We start from the raw sequence: 18,776 nt of genomic DNA, 5'->3' as shown, positions 1-18,776 counted from the left end.
GCGGTATGATGGTGTTGCTTTTCTCGCTTAACTTATGAATGGCTTTTCTGCTGTTACCAGTTTGTCCAGTAGCTCGCTATGTACGTCTGCAGACTTAAGACGCAAAGTGAAGTTGACTGCGACAACGGGGTTTGAGTCTGATAAAGAGCGGTTTCTGAAAGAGTGTAAGAAAAACAAAAGCTAAAAAAATAAAGGGTGTGGGCGGGTCAACCGGTGCTTTTAAAAACACTGTTGGTTGGGTTTAGGCAGTGCTTAATTTGAGCCGGATCTTGCCAGATCCTGTTCCGGAAAATGGCCGATATTTATGTTTTGCAATCTGGAATTTATTTTAATGGATCTGGCATTAACTTGTGCACGGTGAATACCTACGTGTGTATGTGTGTGTGTGTGAGAGAGAGAAAGAGAGAGAGTGTGAATGCAAGAGAAGGTTGTGTGACACACACGGCGATAGTCAACATGCGCAAGTTAAAGCAAAACTATTGGCTCTGAACAATATTGTCAGCCAATGTGCTGTTCTTGTGTTTTCAATCACTTTCGTTGGTTGGTGATTGTTGTTTTGCGCACAGTGAGCATGTCACGGAACAGAATCAAGAAGAGGTTTTGCGGTTTAACTCAAGTCTTTTAATAACAAAAGTCAACCAAGGCAGTCTGTCGTTAATTCAGAAAAAAACACAGAGCTGGTTCTTCACAAACGAAATTCAAAGGGGCCACCCACAGCCGGGAGCAAGAGAGAGGGAGAGCAGATTTGTCCGTGCCCACCACTGCGATGTGAGAACTTCTGACCTCCTGGTGCTGGTGGTCAGAGCACAGTCAACAGGTGACCAAAACTTCAGCAGGCTGCGGCAATCTTGTACAAACAACGTAGAACACAATAGGGTAATACAAAACGAGACTTGGCGAGACAAACAAGGATTTGATCTGATTATGTGAAGAACAAAATCCACGTAGAACAAACGCACACAGTAACAATAATCTGACAACAGAGGGAGAAATAGGGAGGTAGATATAGGAGTGTCAATAATGACAAAGCGAGAACAGGTGACCTCTGATCAGCACTCGCGCTGATTGCAAGAGCTAACAGCTGGTAGGAGAACACAGAAGGGAAAAGGTTGACAATAAACAAACCAGATTCATGACAGAGCAGCTAAAATAAATAATGGCATAGTGGCCTACCTAAATAATATTTGTATTTTCAAAATGGCAAATGGTCACACATATTTTCATTTTTTAAAATACTGAGTCTTATAATGAGCCTGATCAAAATAGATCTCGAGAAGTTGAAACTGCACAAATGGATCAGTATAGTGGGAGAGAGACACAAAGCAATCTCAAGTCAGCCAGAAAACATGACAGAAGAGGTAACTGGGCTCTTCTTAAAGATTAAGACATTTAATTTAATTTGTTTTTCACTTGGCACATTATACTGACGTGAAGTGAATAGTGATTCTTAATACGATTTATGTTTATAGCTCCATGTATTTATTATCCATCACTGACCTATAACGTTATATATGGCACAAAATAATAAATGTGATGCTCTTTTTTTGCGCTATCATCGTTTAATAAAGTCATGTTTTGTGAAAACTAAAATTGTTTGGCAGACGTCGGTCACGGTAACTTTTCTTTCCTGGTTAGGCACTGGATTTAGGGAAGGAGACGGGTGGTTGAAATCGTTTGGTTGGTCAGTCAGTCGACAGCGGCCTCTAGTGGATTTATGTGAGAACAGCAGGTGCGGATGGAACCTGCGAGAGAAATTTGAGATCTGAAAAACTGTACACAGCAGCCTCTGTTGGATTCGTAAAAAAAAAAAAAAAACCTAGCTCCCATGGGCCGTATTTGGCACTCTCCAGAAATGTATATAGGGGTACGTAATCAGAATGAACCTGGGTTGCTTTGTTTTCATCCATAATCAAAGAAACACTGGTCTAATCATTAATATGTTCATACAGTTGATCCTCCCTCCTCAATTTATTTTTTCTCTGCTCAACCTTTTGCTCTTCATGGATGCACATCACTGACCGTGGTAATAACAACATTCCTGCCCGAGACAGAGCTTTTTGTGTGTGCACCCGTGTGTGTGTGTGTATCTTGACACAAATGTGTATAATGATATGGATATGACACGGGTATTACAAGAAGATTATGAGTATGAGGACATTGCTGATGTGCCCATTATTCAAAAGGCTTATAAATTTTACACAATGAAACATTGCACACAGTTTCATGTAAGGGGTAGGTGTAGGGTTGGGGTAGAGCAATAGAAAATACAGTTTGTACAGTATAAAAATAATGCAACCTATGGGATGCAGTTCACAAAATAAAATTGTGTGCTATCAGGACAGTGCATGTTTTGCTTTAATGATCACGCCAAAGCACTAGATATATGACAATTTTCGACATATGATGCTTTTAGGAAACAAACTAATTTTAAGATCAATTCTAACTATCATTTTTATGATCTACTTATGCTTACGATGCTTTTGTGATACACAGCCCTAGTCAATAAAGAAGAAGTGTTGAGTCGGCAATATAAGCAAGACAAGGCAGGTTTTTTTATGTAGCACATTTCACATACACAGTGACAATTCAAAGTGCTTTACATAAACAGGAATAAAGAAAATAAAAATCAATTAATAAAAGTGGATAAAAACCGATTCAAATGTGTTAAAACAGGTTAAGAATAGAAAGAAAAAGAAAAGAAAGACATAATGGTGCCATCTGTCAGATGTAGCACAATACTCATTCAGTAAAGGCACAGCTAAACAGATGTGTTTTCAGCTGATTCCAGCAGTGGGGGGCGTAGTAGCTAAAGGCCAAATCACCCTGCTTTGACTGAACTCTTAAAAATTTCTATATGATCCTAAAGACCTGAGTAATCTCTTAGGTTTGTATTCAGTAAACATGTCTGTAATGTATTGAGGTCCTAGGCCATTTAGTGATTTATAGACAAGTAGTAATACTTTAAAATCTAATCTGAATGGAACTAGGAGCCAGTGTAAAGACCTGAGGACTGGTGTGATGTGCTCAGATTTTCTAGTTTTCCTCAGAATCCTGGCAGCTCCATAATGGAGTCTGACTGTCTTTTTTGGGAAGGCCCGTGAGGAGTCAATTACAGTAATCCACCCTGCTGCTGATAAAAGCATGAACAAGTTTCTCTAAACAAGTCTTCACTGAAAACAAAGCATCTAATTCTTGCGATGTTTTTGAGATGTCAGTATGCTGATTTACTAACTGCTTTGACATGACTACTGAAACTCAGATCTGACTCTAACACCAAGATTCTTGACCTTCTTTTTGTTTTTTTGTTGTTTGACCCCTAAAGCCATAGTACACATTCAAATTGAGAACCTCATCTCTGTTCCCAAGCACAATGACTTCAGTTTTCTCATTGTTTAACTGAAGAATGTTTTGGCACATCCAACTGTTAATTTCATCAATGCATTGGCAAAGGGTATCAATGGGGTTGAAGTCATTAGGCAGGAAGGCTAAGTAGATCTGAGTGTCAACATATACCACAGCATCATATCTAAGGCCAGATTTATTATATATATATATTGTTTTTTTAGGTTTTAACCATAAGCTCTCTGCAATAATGAGATTGGAACACAAAAATGTCTGGACCACAAGTCTGAGATGGTTTTTATTTTATGATTTTATTATTTCAATTTTAGGATTCTTTTCTCTATAATTAAACAATGTTCTATAAATACATTTCAGGAGGACCACGCACAGATAATTAACAAGTCCAATTCATCATTACCAGTCACACCATTTATCCAATCAGCACAAATGAGAAGATCTATAAATAATCAAGCATGTAATTATTCATTATCTCTCAAATTCCAGGATCCCTTTGCCACTCTGACTAAATCCAAAAACCAAATTCCTACTCTGGGAGGGGGCATTCTAAACACTAAGCTTCGACATCCTCTCCTCTCAAGAGAGTACTCCTGTTTGAGGAGTCTTTCTGAGCTTAGAGCCCTATCAAGTGGCTTTTTATGAATGGCTAATTGAATAATTGGTTTAAATTATTTGTTAAAGCACAAACATTAATCATTTCCAAACAAGCAAACAAAAATACAGCATTGCTCAGAGATGCCCAATGTTTTTTCAGCTTTGTTTAAAGCTATTTACATTGGCAAAACAGAGAACAACATATAATAAAACAAGAAAGCTTCCATGTTTATTGAACTATATAATATCTTGGAAATATAAAAACCTAAATCCATAAAGTGATATTTTTGTCTTTCATAACTTGAATTGCAGGGACTTCTAACTACATACTTATTGGTCTCTAAAATGAGGGAAATGACTTGGCTGGCCTACCTGGCTTAAAAAATTCATCATCTTAAACTACTAAAATATAAAAATAAGTAACTTTAATAAACCGCAAGTAAAATTGTTGACATATGAAAGTCCTATAATGCTTTTCAGTAGTCTAAAAATAACTTCAAAACACATTTTTTTAGTCATGCATAAGTAAAAGATCCTATAGTGTTATACGCTTCATCACACAGTAAGTGATTTAGGACTCTCAAGACATTTTCTTTTGTTGAGAGGTGAGTGACAAAATCAGTGTCAACACGTTTATTCTTAAAACAACAATTATGATATTACTTACTGTAGATAATAGATGTCATACACCTAGTTTGATGACATCTAACGCCACTTGATATATGCTATACTGTACATATCATTTGATTTCACACTTCACTTACTAGTCCAGACAGTGTAGCAGTGGATCTGAAAGTGTGTGCCTGCTCATGCGTATGTATGAGGGATAAATCTTGGTGAAAAGCTCTCTCTGCGATGGCTCAGGGGCTGTCAGATGTAGTGACAGTGTAGTGACAGGCCTGATGTTAGCTGTGTTGACATGGCCGTCTGCTTCTAAGCTGTGAGAGACAGCTACAGCAGTTCTCCTGTCAGGTTTCTACATTTCCATGTCTCCATTCGGCTACTCACTTGCGATATAACGTTGGTTATCTACTGAAATTGCAGTGCTGATAGTTTACTTACTCCCTGATCCACCTGTCTGCCTGTCTCTCTTACTGTCTGTCCAATTACGTTTAAATATTTAAAAATATGTATTTTTAAATTCACAATACTACTGTTTTGAGCAAATAAATGTAATCTTGGTGAGTGTAAAAAAATTATTTTAAATATATAAAATTCATACAACATAGGCCATTCTGAAAACGTAGCTCTATATATGTTTCTGGAGATCAGAAAATTTTGAAGCCAGAGCTACCTATGGTAGCATTTCGTCTTTAAAACGTAAGGAACGGGGTGGTATGACGCTGTTCCTTTTCGTGCTTACCTGCTGAACACTTCTGTGTGGACGGCTTTTCTGCTTTTACCAGTTTGTCCGGTAGCTTGACGCGTACGTTGGGAGATTCGAGATGCAGAGCTGAGTTGACCGTGATGATGTGGTTTGAGTTCAGTAAAGAACGGTTACAGAAAGCAGGTAAGACAAAAACATAACAAAAAAATAAACAAACAAGTAAATAACATCAGGGGTCAACAGTAAGGACTGCCCGATGGCACGGGGCCAGCGTGAGAGATGCTTGGGACAGTAGACAGGATCATTATTGGCCAGATCAGTGCTGCCTTGTCACTAAAGTTTGATTTGCCTGTGACTATTTGTCAATTGCGTGCATTTTAAGCTTGTGCTTTTAAGCTAAGTCTTTAAATGCAACCTGTGATGTCGTAAACATAATACAGCTTTGGGGTTTCTCTTATCTGAATAAATATTTAGAGCATTAAATGACTTTTTTCCGTAACCTGGTGACAACCAGTACAGCAAAGAGATGGCAACATAGTGGCAACATCAAATTGAGGCTAAAAGAAAATGTCTGTTTCTAATGTCTTAGAAGCAAACATTTACATGAGAACAACACGACGAAAAAAAATGAAGTTATGTTTTGCACAATTTGTCATCAGTTTGACAAGTCAGCCACTTTTTGTTAAATAATTTTGAACTGCAATAAAATACCTCCACATTTGCCATACTGCTCTTTTTGTTTGCATAACACTGAGTTTTGCTTATTTATTTATTAACATTTTTTAAATACTGAAATTCTAGAATCACAGACATTATTTTTGACACATTTTTTTAAATATGTGGCTAAAAAATAGCTATTAACTTATTTTTATTTTATTTATTTTATTTTATTTTGGTGGGGCTAGTGAAAGTTTTGGCAGAGCAAGTAAAAATCTAAACCATTAAGCCAAACGGACCAGTATAAAAAATCATTAGTGTTGAACCCTGAACATGGTTTCAAGAACATTTTTTTGTGATTTGAGATCTGAAAAAGCACACACAGCGGACTCTGGTGGATTTGCAAAAAACAAAAACTGCCAAAAACGTAGCTCTTGGGACGTGTTTTGCTCTCTCCAGACGTGTATATAGGGGTACGTAATCAGAATGAGCCTCAGTTGAGTATATAACGGGCTTTTGCTGTGGAAGAAGGCTTTTTAATTCACTAAATGTAAAATAATTAAAACTATTTTTAGAAAAATCTGCTCTTTGGCACCGCAGGTTATCACACTGTAAAAACGCCAACTTTCAAAAAGTCCTCTGAACAAAGATTAATAAGTTAACTGAATTTAAATATTTTCATTTGAAATGCTGACAAATAATAGTTAGTTTGTTCAACAAATATGGTGCTTCAATGTGAAAAACTTAAAATATTTCGTTGAACTAATACAAAATTCTTAGTTTTGCGTTGATGCGTGCCCTTCTTGTTGACGCATGCGCCTTATAAGCTTCTGGCGCATGCGCAATTTATTTCCATAGCTCACTGCAGGGGGTACCTGTCTCGTGCGCGCGACAAAACGAACCATCTTTCTTTCTGCGGAGCTACGTGTCAATCGTTTTCATAATCGATTGTATATAATTGTATACATGTTTTTTTGTGCGATGTGCTACCCATCTGACTGCCCAATCTATTTTACCAGTGTATTAATGATGTGAGAGACCGTGATAGAGCGGTTAAGAGCAGGCCAACGACGTTTCTGCTAAATCATAGGTATGTATGTCTTTTTTGTTGTCATCTAACGTTATATTATTTGATATGTTGGCTTTGATGTGCGCGTGTATCCTAATACGGAACTATTTGTTATAATTTAGCCGTGAGTTACTTGTTTCGTGCACTTGGTTTTGGCTATTTACATCAATAAAAGTTTTGAGTGAATGTATTTGAAACAAATAGCGATTTCAATCGAGTCATTTGCTTTAATAACTCACGATTAATACAATGAGTATCATATAACATACCAGATCAGGTATCCAAGTCAAATTTCCTTGCTAAAACGAATATAACATTATGTCCTGTTTATCTAGATTGTTGTTAGCATTGCGCACATCATAACCTTTTTTCCCTTCGAACCAGAGCCAGTGGAACAAACGGTGACGTGTTTAACTGTGTAATTTGTGTGAAAATCGTGTGATTTTCATGTAATTCATTGCTTGATTTGCTTGTATATTAGTTAGCTCGACTAAATGTCTATCATATTCAGACCAACTTGCTTTAACAGTCAGCTAGCTTTTATTTACATAAAAAATATAAAGGGCTAAATATATATTTTTCTTTCTTTTTGCTCAAAAGGACTGAAATATTGACAATGACATAATTCAATGCAAGATTTCCTTGAGGAGGTGAGACTTGCTATCATCAGTGAAATTTGACGGTCATTCACCAGCAGAAGCAAGAAACCTTTTCTCTTTGCCCAAAAGAAGTTGTTGAGATTTAGCCAGGAAGAAATTAGAGAGAGATAACCTGGACTTTAAGGAAGAGGTAAGTCACTATATTGCAATTGCTTTGGTTTCATTCAAGGTAGTAATGATAATGCTAAAAATAACAAACAACATTATTATTATAGGTAATTCAAAATACATCTGTATTCAGCATTTGAACATTTAAATATTTACATTTACAAAAAAAAAAAAAAAAAAATATATATATATATATATATATATATATATATATATATATATATATATATATTATGTGTAAATATTAATATGTATGTTTTTTTTGTATATTGTAGATCTGCACAGAGTTTTCTCAGATCTGTAATGTAGATCTCCTGAGACAGTTAATCGAGTGACTTGATAAATATACAGCACCTCTCCTGAATCTCCAAAAAAAAAAAAAGAAGCGATTCAATGGGTCCAGAGATGGATACAACTTTAAACAAGATGGATGAGCAGGTACTCATTAAGATTTTTTTTTTCTTATACACCCGTCTGATGTTTTTAACATGTGCAACATATTTTGTCCTGTCAAACACAAAAGCATGAATTTCATGCTCAGGTAATACAGTCTAATAAAACGTAATTGCAACAATTTAATTGTCCAGCCCTTTTGCATTAATTTTAATTGTGTCAAGTTGTGTTTTGATTGTGAGATGGAAGTAAGATAAATAACAGATGTTTCACTTGTTTTGAGTGACCATTTCAAATGAATACATTCAAAGAGGAAAATAGAAAATAATAGCTGTAGTTTTTAACTCAAAGTAATTGTCACATGAAACTAAACATTTTTCTAAATTTGCCAACACAACCATTATCAAATTCCATTGTATGGAAGCCACAAAATTCTTTTTTAAAAATAAAGCCATGTGTTTTTTCAACAGCATGAATAAAATACTATGCTCATTTAAATGTACTAAGTACATTTTTACTTACAAAACAATAAGATTGTAAAACACCCTTTGTAAATGACTTTCCTTTAGGTCACTGATATTGTCACCGATCGAGAAAGAGCCGCTCTTGAGGGATTGGCAATTTTTCTTCGTAAAAATTCTGCTTGCTTTCTCAAGATATGTCTGGTAAGTTACCCATTTTCATACCCTATTCTACATTTATTAGTCTGCTTGGTAACCCTTATAATAGCTGCACGCTATAAATAATTTATTTAGTATTAGCGAATAGTTAATTTATTTTCTGTTAAGCATAACTCTACATGAAGTGCTCAATGATTGTGTTTTTTTTTTACTTTAATGATTCATTTGTATTACTAATTTAAGTATTGCATTATTTACAAACCAGTTATTTAAGAATACTTGGTGTTTTTAAGATCATTCAGAATGCTTAAGTACACGATTAATAAACTATTTAAATTAACATTTAAATATCCTAATATTAAAGAGCCCATATTATACATGAAATAGGGTCATATCCTGGTTGTGAGGGTCTCCAACAACAGTCTAATATGCATGCAAGGTCAAAAAACACTTTCATGGTCTTATAATCTGCATTTATTTTTAGCTAATTATCCCAGCGACTCCTGTATGAATCGTCCAGTGATTCATTTGTTCCCAAACCCCTCCTTAGCGCGGAGCTAATCTGCGCTGATTGGACCGATGACAGTCTGTCGCGATTGGTCGACTGCCTTCAGTCAGAGAGAGAAATGGCCAATAGCTAATCAGCAATTTAAAAAGTAATCACAGTTCATACACGCTCGATAGTGTAGACGTGGATTTTAGCTGCCACACTATGGCGAGTGGATAGTGCCACGGATAACCGAACGAAGGAGACAGTCGTGTACTCGCCATACCACACACACACAAAAACACACACACACCTCCGGATGACAACGTTCCCGCTTCCGCCCGCACCCGCCAGGTTTTAGCCTGAGAACCCGCTCCGTTTTCTGCCCGCCGCGCCCGGTCCCGCTAGAGCGGAGAACACAACCAAAAATCACCCAGTATACAGTCCAGACAGCCAAGCTGTCTGTATAAACACACACACACACAGCACAAAGCACACAAAGCTCGTTCGTTCGTTCGTTCGCTCTCTCTCTCTCGCTCTCTCTCATACGCGTGCACTAACACACACACAAGCACCACGCAGACTCTCTCTTTCTAATTCGCATAGCAATATCCGTGATATTGCTAGACAGCCCGCTCCCGTCCCAAATTAAACCCGTTACCGACCGCTCCCGCGATTTATTCGGAAATTTATTCCCGCGCCGCAGAAATCTGGCGCGGGGACAGCCGCGGGAATAAATTTCCGAATAAATCGCGGGAGCAGAACTCTAGCACGGAGCTCCATAAACAAACAGCACGCGTCGCGTTTTTAACGTGACTTTGCACGCGATAAGATAAAATATCCAGTTAACCTGATACAGTACACGCGGTTACAAGTAACAAATCACAACTAAATACATTTGCAAGCTAGAGTAAACGAGGCAACAACTTTAACCGCACGTACTTACACTTGAGAAATGGAAGAAACCCATCCTGACGTCCATCAGTTACTCTTTACTGATCCTTCCTTTAACAAACTCAGATGAAGTATTCTTTGTAGCATGTAGCTTCCAGAAGTTTCCAACTGCTTGGTTATAATGCTGAGGTTTCATCTTTGGGTAGAGACTCAATATAATGTCCATCTGCAGTGTGACTTCAATCGACCGGCATGTTTGTGTGCGTGTGTTTGTGGGTGTGTGTGTGTTTGTGGGTGTGTGTGTGTGTCTGGGTTTCTGCGTCAGAGGGCGGGGCCTCAGGTTTGAAATCTCCCGGGTTTGCGCGTGCACGTGAATAACTTGGTTTCGTTCGTACGTCATGGCGAAACACCTAATGAGTCGGTATCAAGGCGACTCGTTTGAAGCACTATGAGTCGACTCTTTTATAGATGAATCAACCGTTTTAAACACTGTATTCTTACAGATTTAAGCCTTAGCTGGATACTTCACTTCACTTAGAGCTGTGTTACACACTACATGGAGGGGAATTTTCAAAAACCCATAATATGGGCTCTTTAAGGTATGTAATAATAGTTACTTTGTATGTTAGTATATGCTTTATGAGCTTAACTTCATCCAGTTGTGACCTAATCTAAAGTGAGGACTATTTATGCTTTATAAATCCCATATGAATGACAATTAAAGGCTCAGTTATATTCTAAACAGGACAATATACAACTTTCACAATTGAAACTGTATCAAATGAAAGTAAATCTTTGAAATTTTATGTAAAATAAAAGTTTAAAAAATTGCTAAATATTAAAAAGTTGTCAATGTATTGTTAAATTATTATATATGTTTTTGTTTGTTTGTTATTTTCAATTTACAGTATGCTTAGATAAGATTGATACTGAGCCTTTAATTGTCATTTATAATGGATTTATAAAGCATAACTAGTCCTCACTTTAGATTAGGTCACAAAACTGGAAGAAGTTGAGTTAATAAAGCATACAAAACATACAAAGTAACTATTAGTATATGCCTTAATTATAACATGTATAGAAATGTCAATTTGAATAGTTATTAATCATTTAATACTCATTCTGAACAATAAAACATAAAAACTATTCTTAAATAATTGGTTTGTAAATATTGCAATACCTAAATTAGTAATGAAACATTAATCATTAAAAAAGTATAAAAACACATTATAGATGCTTATAAGTCAAGAATAGAGCATTTGTAGCTGAATTTATAAACAGTTTACTAACATATATTAGAGTTAATACTATACAGGTATGCAATTAACCATTTGCTATTGCTTTATAGACTATTCAAAGTGTTACTGTTTGTATGTACGAAAGTATTACATGTTTTTATTTTCTTTGCATAATAGTAATAACATTAATAAGTAGTAATTAATATTACACATCAATTAATTTTCCCATTACTTAATCTCCTATAAGGACACGGACCCTGAAGACCACAGCACCAGAGATTAAAGGATTGGAATCTTCACTGTGGTGGAAGATGATAATGGCACTTCTGCATCCCTGCAATATGTGATGAACCTCGCTAAAATCTTGGAGGAGGCCTTAGTACTTCAGGATATCACACATCTGCCTGCAGCCTTCGCTTACTTGTTCAGCCTCTTGTATAGACTGAACATGGAACACCCAAAAGAACTCAAATATACTTTTTAAGTGATTCAGCATGTTTTATGGAGGTTGGTGGCACATGATCTGCGAGAGTTCAGTTCATTCATTCATTCATTTTCTTTTCGGCTTAGTCCCTTTATTAATCTGGGGTCGCCACAGCGCAATGAACTTGTTTTACGCAGCGGATGCCCTTCCGGCTGCAACCCATCTCTGGAAAACATCCATACACACTCATTTACACATACACTATGGACAATTTTAGCCTACCCAATTCACCTGTGCCACACGTCTTTGGACTGTGGGGGAAACCGGAGAACCCAAAGGAAACCCACGTGAACGCAGGGAGAACATTCAAACTCCACACAGTAACGGCAACTGACCCAGCTGAGACTCGAACCAGCGACCTTGGTGGGAGGCGAAAGCACTTCCTACTGTGCCACTGTTTGAATGTTTTGAGGTCTGTTTTTGGACTTGATGTACTTTGTTGACAAAAGTGCAGTACACTTTATAGACTGTTTGAATGGAGTGGCTTTTAGGGTTTACTCTGATTAGATGATTGTATATTCACCTGGTTTGAGTGTTTGGACACACTAATAGCTTGGTTTTAGTAAGGTTGCCAGTTATTTTATGTTGAGTCAGTGTACAATCTTTTCAAATCTGGAAACATTCAGTATTAGTTGTGTACAAACTAGCCCAATGCTGAACACGGCTAATGTCAAATGCTGATTTTGTATGCAAATGTTTTGGATTGTGATTTGAACACAGTTAAAAATAAAAAAAGTGAATTGACTATTCTTGTATATTTAATTTGAATCCTAAAAATTAATAGTAAATGCATAATGAATCAGTTTGTTTTATTTTGTTCAGTAAACTAAAAAAATCTTGTTGGGTAAACATGATCATTTTTGTTCAGTAAACAAAAGATCTTGTTGAGTAAACATGAAAATTTTTGTTTAGCAAACAAAAGATCTTGTTGAGTAAACATGATCATTTTTGTTCAGCAAACAAAAGATCTTGTTGAATAAACGTGAAAATTTTTGTTCAGCAAACAAAAGATCTTGTTGAGTAAACATGATCATTTTTGTTCAGTAAACAAAAGATCTTGTTGAGTAAACATGAAAATTTTTGTTCAGCAAACAAAAGATCTTGTTGAGTAAACATGATCATTTTTGTTCAGTAAACAAAAGATCTTGTTGAATAAACGTGAACATTTTTGTTCAGCAAACAAAAGATCTTGTTGAGTAAACATGATAATATTTGTTCAGCAAACAAAAATATGTTGTTGGTTAAACAAGGAATTCAACAAAATATTTTAAGTCGACTTAGTTAACTCAAAAAGCTGTGTGTGATCGGTTGCCTTATTATTTTAAGTTTATTCAACTTTTTTTTTACAGTGCAGAGATCATTTTCATCCTCCTTTTTCTCTTTATTTTTTTTTTGCTCTCACAAATTATATGTGTATGTCTATCGACATGAAAACCATTAAACAATAACACAACAAAAAACGCTTCTTTGAATTGTTGAAATTGTTGAATGGATTGTTGAATGCTTAATGTTGTAGTCGTTCAGCTTAATTCATGTCAGTGTTTCGGTTGAAGGTTACAAGAAAATGACCAGAGGAGGAAATGTAACTGGGTACCTGGGGTCCTAATGAATGTCTGCAAATAAATTTTTATATTTATGTACAATTTAACTTCACTTTTAATTTAAATTGTAATTCAGGATTGAAATTATTGCAAATTAAGAAATGTATTTAAATTTTCATTCTTAATTGAACCCTCAGTGCCTGCTTTGGTCAACCTGCATTACCCAGCACAAACCAGCACGTAACTTTTCTGACTACAGTATGTCATCTAATGTCAGTAGTTAGAGCAGAATCTAACTGTCATTTGTTTTCTGTCTTCTGTCTTGTTTTGCAGTCACAGAGAAGGAAGTACAGCAGTGGTGAGTGTCTTTTCTCTCAGTTTCTGTCTCAAGAGTTCGATCAGCTGATTTTAATGTTATCACTCGTCTGAATGGACATTATCAGTGATTTTTAGCTGAGAGATATGGGCCAGTAGGGGCCTTCTGTGCCTACTGCTAGGCTCAGAAGGCGTTATCATCCATCCACATGGTTAATCAGCTACAGATCACATACAGCTGCGGCCAGAAGTTAACCAGAATTATTTATGTTACATTAATGGTATTTAATTAACGTCTTCCCCTACCCCAACCCTAAACCCAACCGTCACAGTGATGTAAAAACAGATCTGAATCTGGGGTTTTCTCTGAGTATAGCTGGTTAACCTTGTGGATGGATGATAAAAGTCTTCTGAACCTACATGTACATCAACATCCTAATGATGCAGGTGTTAATATGTAATGCACACTTTCTTCTCAATAACAAAATAAACATAGAAGAAAGGTTAAAAAAGAGCACTATATCCACAACAGTGTGTATATATTTTTTAAACAGATGATCACAATTTCACTGTTATGATAATTTGATTATAAAGTATTTTTGAGACTTTAAACTATATACAGTTAAAGTCAGAATCATTCGCGCTTCTGAATTATTAGCCCCCCTTTATTTTTTTCCCCAATTTCTGTTTAACAGAGAGCAGATTTTTTCAACACATTTCTAAACATAATAGTTATATTAACTAATTTCTAATAACTGATTTATTTTATTTTTGCCATGATGACAGTCAGTAATATTTTACTAGATATTGTTCAAGACACTTCTATACAGCTTAAAGTGACATTTAAAGCCTTAACTAGGTTAATTAGGTTAACTAGGCAGGTTAGGGTAAATAGGCAAGTCATTGTATAATGATAGTTTGTTCTGTAGACTATTGAAAAAATCTAGCTTAAAGGGGCTGATAAATTTGACCTTAAAATGTTTTTTTTAATAAAAAAACTGCTTTTATTCTAGTCAAAATTAAACAAATAAGACTTTCTCTAGAATAAAAAAAATTTTAGACATACTGTGAAAATTTCCTTGCTATGTTCATCATCATTTGGGAAATATATAAAAAAAACAAAAAATAAATAAAAAAATCAAATTGCAGCTAATAATTCTGACTTCAACTGTAGGTCTGACTATATGAGACTTTATGGGTTTTCCTCTGGCTATTCGCATAGCTATTAAAGGACATGTTTGGAAAAATACAAATGTAAAGAACCAAGAAGAAATTGCACACATCATTGGCTCATGGACATTTCTGATAGCAAACATTGGCCATTAATTTAATCTCTATCATGCTAATTGATTTATTAAAAAAACTGCCAGCAAGAAAGGTTTGTTGTAAAGTACCACAACATTGTAAATACTCAGTGCTTCCTCAGAGCACAAATTTGGCTCTGAGTCATGTCTCGCATTCTCTCTCTCACCCCCTGTTCTCCATAAATTCTTAACTTCACATGCCAGCATCTATACCCCTTCTGGCTGCTTGATGCCTCTCATGGCAGATGGGGAACGGTTGACTCTAGGCAGGACGCCCAGTAGGGAAAGAGAGAAGAGAGAGCAATAAAAGAAAACAAAAGTGATGGAGCAGAGAAGCGAGACTAACAATACACATAAAAAAATAGAGACAGTGCGCAAGAGGATGATAAAATCTTATACTTTTATTACCTTTACAAGGTGGGCCAATCTTTTGTGACTGTTCACCTTGTATTCTATGTAGTCATCTATAATAGCAAGCCAACAGACACCATACCTTTACTTCTTGTCTGATTCTTAGACTCTTAGATTCTTAGACAGATGATGTGTGCTTTGTAGATACGCTTCAGTGGCATCTCACTGGAGAAAACTCTGTTAAAGACAGCCACAACTGTGTTGAGTTGAAAGCTGAGCCTCTGTGAGCTTGGTCTAGAGCTGATCAGATCACTAAACAGCAAGCGAACACATGCCTGCCAGTCACACATGCATGCACAGCTCCAGGTGCGCTTCACTTTCTTCTTCTTTTTCTCTGATGATAGAAGTGCGTTTGTTGATACCAGAAGTAGACCTGCCTTTGAGCTATCCATATCAAATCCTCAGAGGATCAGTAAATGGAGCCTTACAAATTCAATTTCAAAGTATCCCTGAGAAGAGATTTATCACACACAACTAAGAAGCAATGTTTTTTGTTCCATTTTTAGCACTACATGTGTAAAAAAAAACAGGGAATGGAAGCTGAAAGTCCTAAAACAAATTCAGCAAAGTGTTTGAATTGTGCTTTTGGTGTTTAAAGCTTGTTTAGGGGTTATTGGTTTATACATAGCTGCAGTGCAGGGTCTGAAGTTAACAGGAGCTTTTCTCTTAAACTAATCAACAAAGAGTAGATACATGAGCAATATCACATGAGTTGCAATGCGATATGGCTGTATATTGGCACTAGTGGGAGGCGTGCAATAGCTTGAAGTCGTAGGCTAAGTGCCTAAGTGCCCCCCACCAGTGCCGATATACAGCCATATCGCACTGATATTGCGTTTATACAACAATTCAACAACATAATCTTTTGTATAAAAAAAAAAAAAATCAAACACGAAGAGTCTCAGAAACCCTCTTGTATGAGTAACTGTTTTCTTCTGCCATTCATTCACTTCTGCAGCTGATGGTCAGAACAGCAGCAACCGTTGCCAGTTCACAAATGTCACTTTAGAGCTAGTATTTAAATGATTCTCTAGTTTAATGTCCAAAGTGATGACAAAATATGATTTTTACTCACATTTTAGGGCTATAAGGCTGAACGGCATGAAATGCCATCAATCTACAGAGATATCTCAGTATTTTTCTGTTGCAATCAGGATAGCACAAATTAACCTCAAAAAAAGCCAAAGCAAAGCAAACACTTGCAGTTTCTGTGGTATAAACACAGCACTACAAAATACAAAAGAGAGAGAGATCGACCTAGAATGTGACTTGGCTGATTTATAATAATTTGTTCAGCTGTAGTTTAAATTTACATTAAGAAAACTGCTGACTTTTTTTCACTCTAACAAGTGTGTTCTGTCACCATGTTGTGACGGAATGTCAACCGTTATTTTTTTTTTGGTCAGACAAGCTGATGGTGGCTGGTGCACTGAATCTCCGAAATTATAAATCTAATAAAATAGGCACTTTCCTTATAAATAAACCGCTTAGTTGCAATCTAAACAACTACATTCTCCACTAAAAAGCCTCAAAAGTACAATGTGTTGTCCAACAGCTGCAATATTTGTTTCTAACTGAAGAACAGCCCCAATAATTCACTCTTACTGTAGAATATCCTCTGCTTGCCGTTGTGTGTAGGCGGAGTAATACACACAGGTGAAGAGGCTGCACAAGTGCTGCTATTAGCAGAATATTGCATGGCTATCAGCCAATCAGATTCAAGAACCAGAAAGAACTGTTGTATAAAATGGAAATAAGAGATTCAGAACACTTTTCTTATTATTGCCTTATTCTGCATAATCACATTGCCTAATCCTTCCCCATGCCTTAACTTACCTAATACTACCATTAAATTAATACTAAGTATTTATAAGCAGTACATCATGAATCATATTTAGGTGCATCCCAAATTGCATACTTATACATTGTTCTACGCCACTTTGTAGTTATAAATAATTTAAATTCACATTGATAGTACTTAAAAAAATGTTTGCTTTAAATAATGAATCTATAATGAAATGTGGGGCAAGGCAGTGGCGCAGTAGGTAGTGCTGTCACCTCACAGCAAGAAGGTTGCAGGGTAGCTGGTTCGAACCTCAGCTCAATTGGCATTTCTGTGTGGAGTTTGCATGTTCTCCCTGCCTTCGCGTGGGTTTCCTCCGGCTGCTCCGGTTTCCCCCACAGTCCAAAGACATGCGGTACAGGTGAATTGGGTAAGCTAAATTGTCCGTAGTGTATGAGTGTGTGTGAATGTGTGTGTGGATGTTTCTCAGAGATGGGTTGTGGCTGGAAGGGCATCTGCTGCGTAAAAACTTGCTGGATAAGTTGGCGGTTCATTCCGCTGTGGCGACCCCGGATTAATAAAGGGACTAAGCCGACAAGAAAATTAATAAATGAATAATTGAACTGCTAACATAGCAGAAGGGGCAGAGCTATCAGGAAATAAGGTTACGTTTCTTTATTGTGAATTGTGCACTCAAAATTCTCTTATTGAGATGATTACACCTTGATAATAAAAGCGAATGCAGTTGTACTCATGACACATACTATTTGGTAGTTTGTTCATTTATTTCACTAATTAAGCATCTGTTAAAACTTTGACTTGGAGATGGTTTAGTGACTAACAATTGAGGAGGCATTCAGTGATTCAACAAGAAGAGGCAATACACACAAGAAGTGCTAGTTATACAATGTAAATTGTTTGTGCTTAGAGAATTTAATCCTAGAGTAAGGAGTGCTTTATTAAGAGAGAGAGAAAGAAAGTGATTCTTCGGGTGGTTTTGGTTTTATTTACCACTTTAGCTTACATTTTTGTGAAAGTGCAAAAATTGAATTCAATATATACATTTGACTGCAGTTTATAGGAAAAATGATCACTATGTAGCAATATAACACCAGCAGCTTTTGTTCTTTTTTTTACTCTTGTTATATATATATATATATATATTATTACTTTACACATATTGACAGGGACTTATTATCACAAAATAAATACCACAAACAACTTAACAGGCTATGATTTGTTACCCACTGTTTGTCATTGAGACCTGGTGGGCAAAAAAACAATGGGCCATAATGGCAGCTGCACTGGGATCACCATAGAAACACAGCACAAACCAGTCATGTTTCCATCTGTTTCAAGCTACAAATAGTTGAATCACATATCAACAAAGCAAAACACAGATATGTTCATAAACTGTAAATTTCTGGCACTTGTGTCATGTCCTTTTTAGAGCTCCAATATTTACATCTATCTTTTGGATAATCCTCAGGGATTTAACGTCTGCTTTTATATTTGGTGTCAGTTTGTTTTGC

At 36.2% G+C, this 18,776-nt stretch overlaps 1 protein-coding gene and 1 long non-coding RNA gene across 3 annotated transcripts in view; both read left to right on the top strand.

The window, feature by feature from the left end:
- ncs1a (neuronal calcium sensor 1a) overlaps nt 1–18,776 on the top strand; it is a 50,734-nt gene that overhangs the window by 14,432 nt on the left and 17,526 nt on the right. For both annotated transcript variants that reach the window (XR_015489987.1, NM_001328512.1), the window contains 1 exon segment: nt 13,765–13,789. Coding sequence is in view for 1 of the 2 variants with exons in the window: in NM_001328512.1 (NP_001315441.1) it covers nt 13,765–13,789 (25 nt within the window). In the remaining variant the exon portion in view is untranslated.
- On the top strand, nt 6,919–12,635 carry LOC147844024 (uncharacterized). The gene is made up of 5 exons (XR_015491333.2): nt 6,919–7,028; nt 7,608–7,796; nt 8,050–8,212; nt 8,737–8,832; nt 11,654–12,635. It is a non-coding gene; the product is annotated as an uncharacterized LOC147844024 (long non-coding RNA).

The sequence above is a fragment of the Danio rerio genome, chromosome 5 (genome assembly GCF_052040795.2).
Source record: "Danio rerio strain M-AB ecotype USA chromosome 5, GRCz13ab, whole genome shotgun sequence".
In the NCBI taxonomy this organism is placed as follows: domain Eukaryota; kingdom Metazoa; phylum Chordata; class Actinopteri; order Cypriniformes; family Danionidae; genus Danio; species Danio rerio.
Note: the sequence above shows the minus strand (reverse complement) of the source record. Positions and strands in the feature narration are given on the sequence as shown.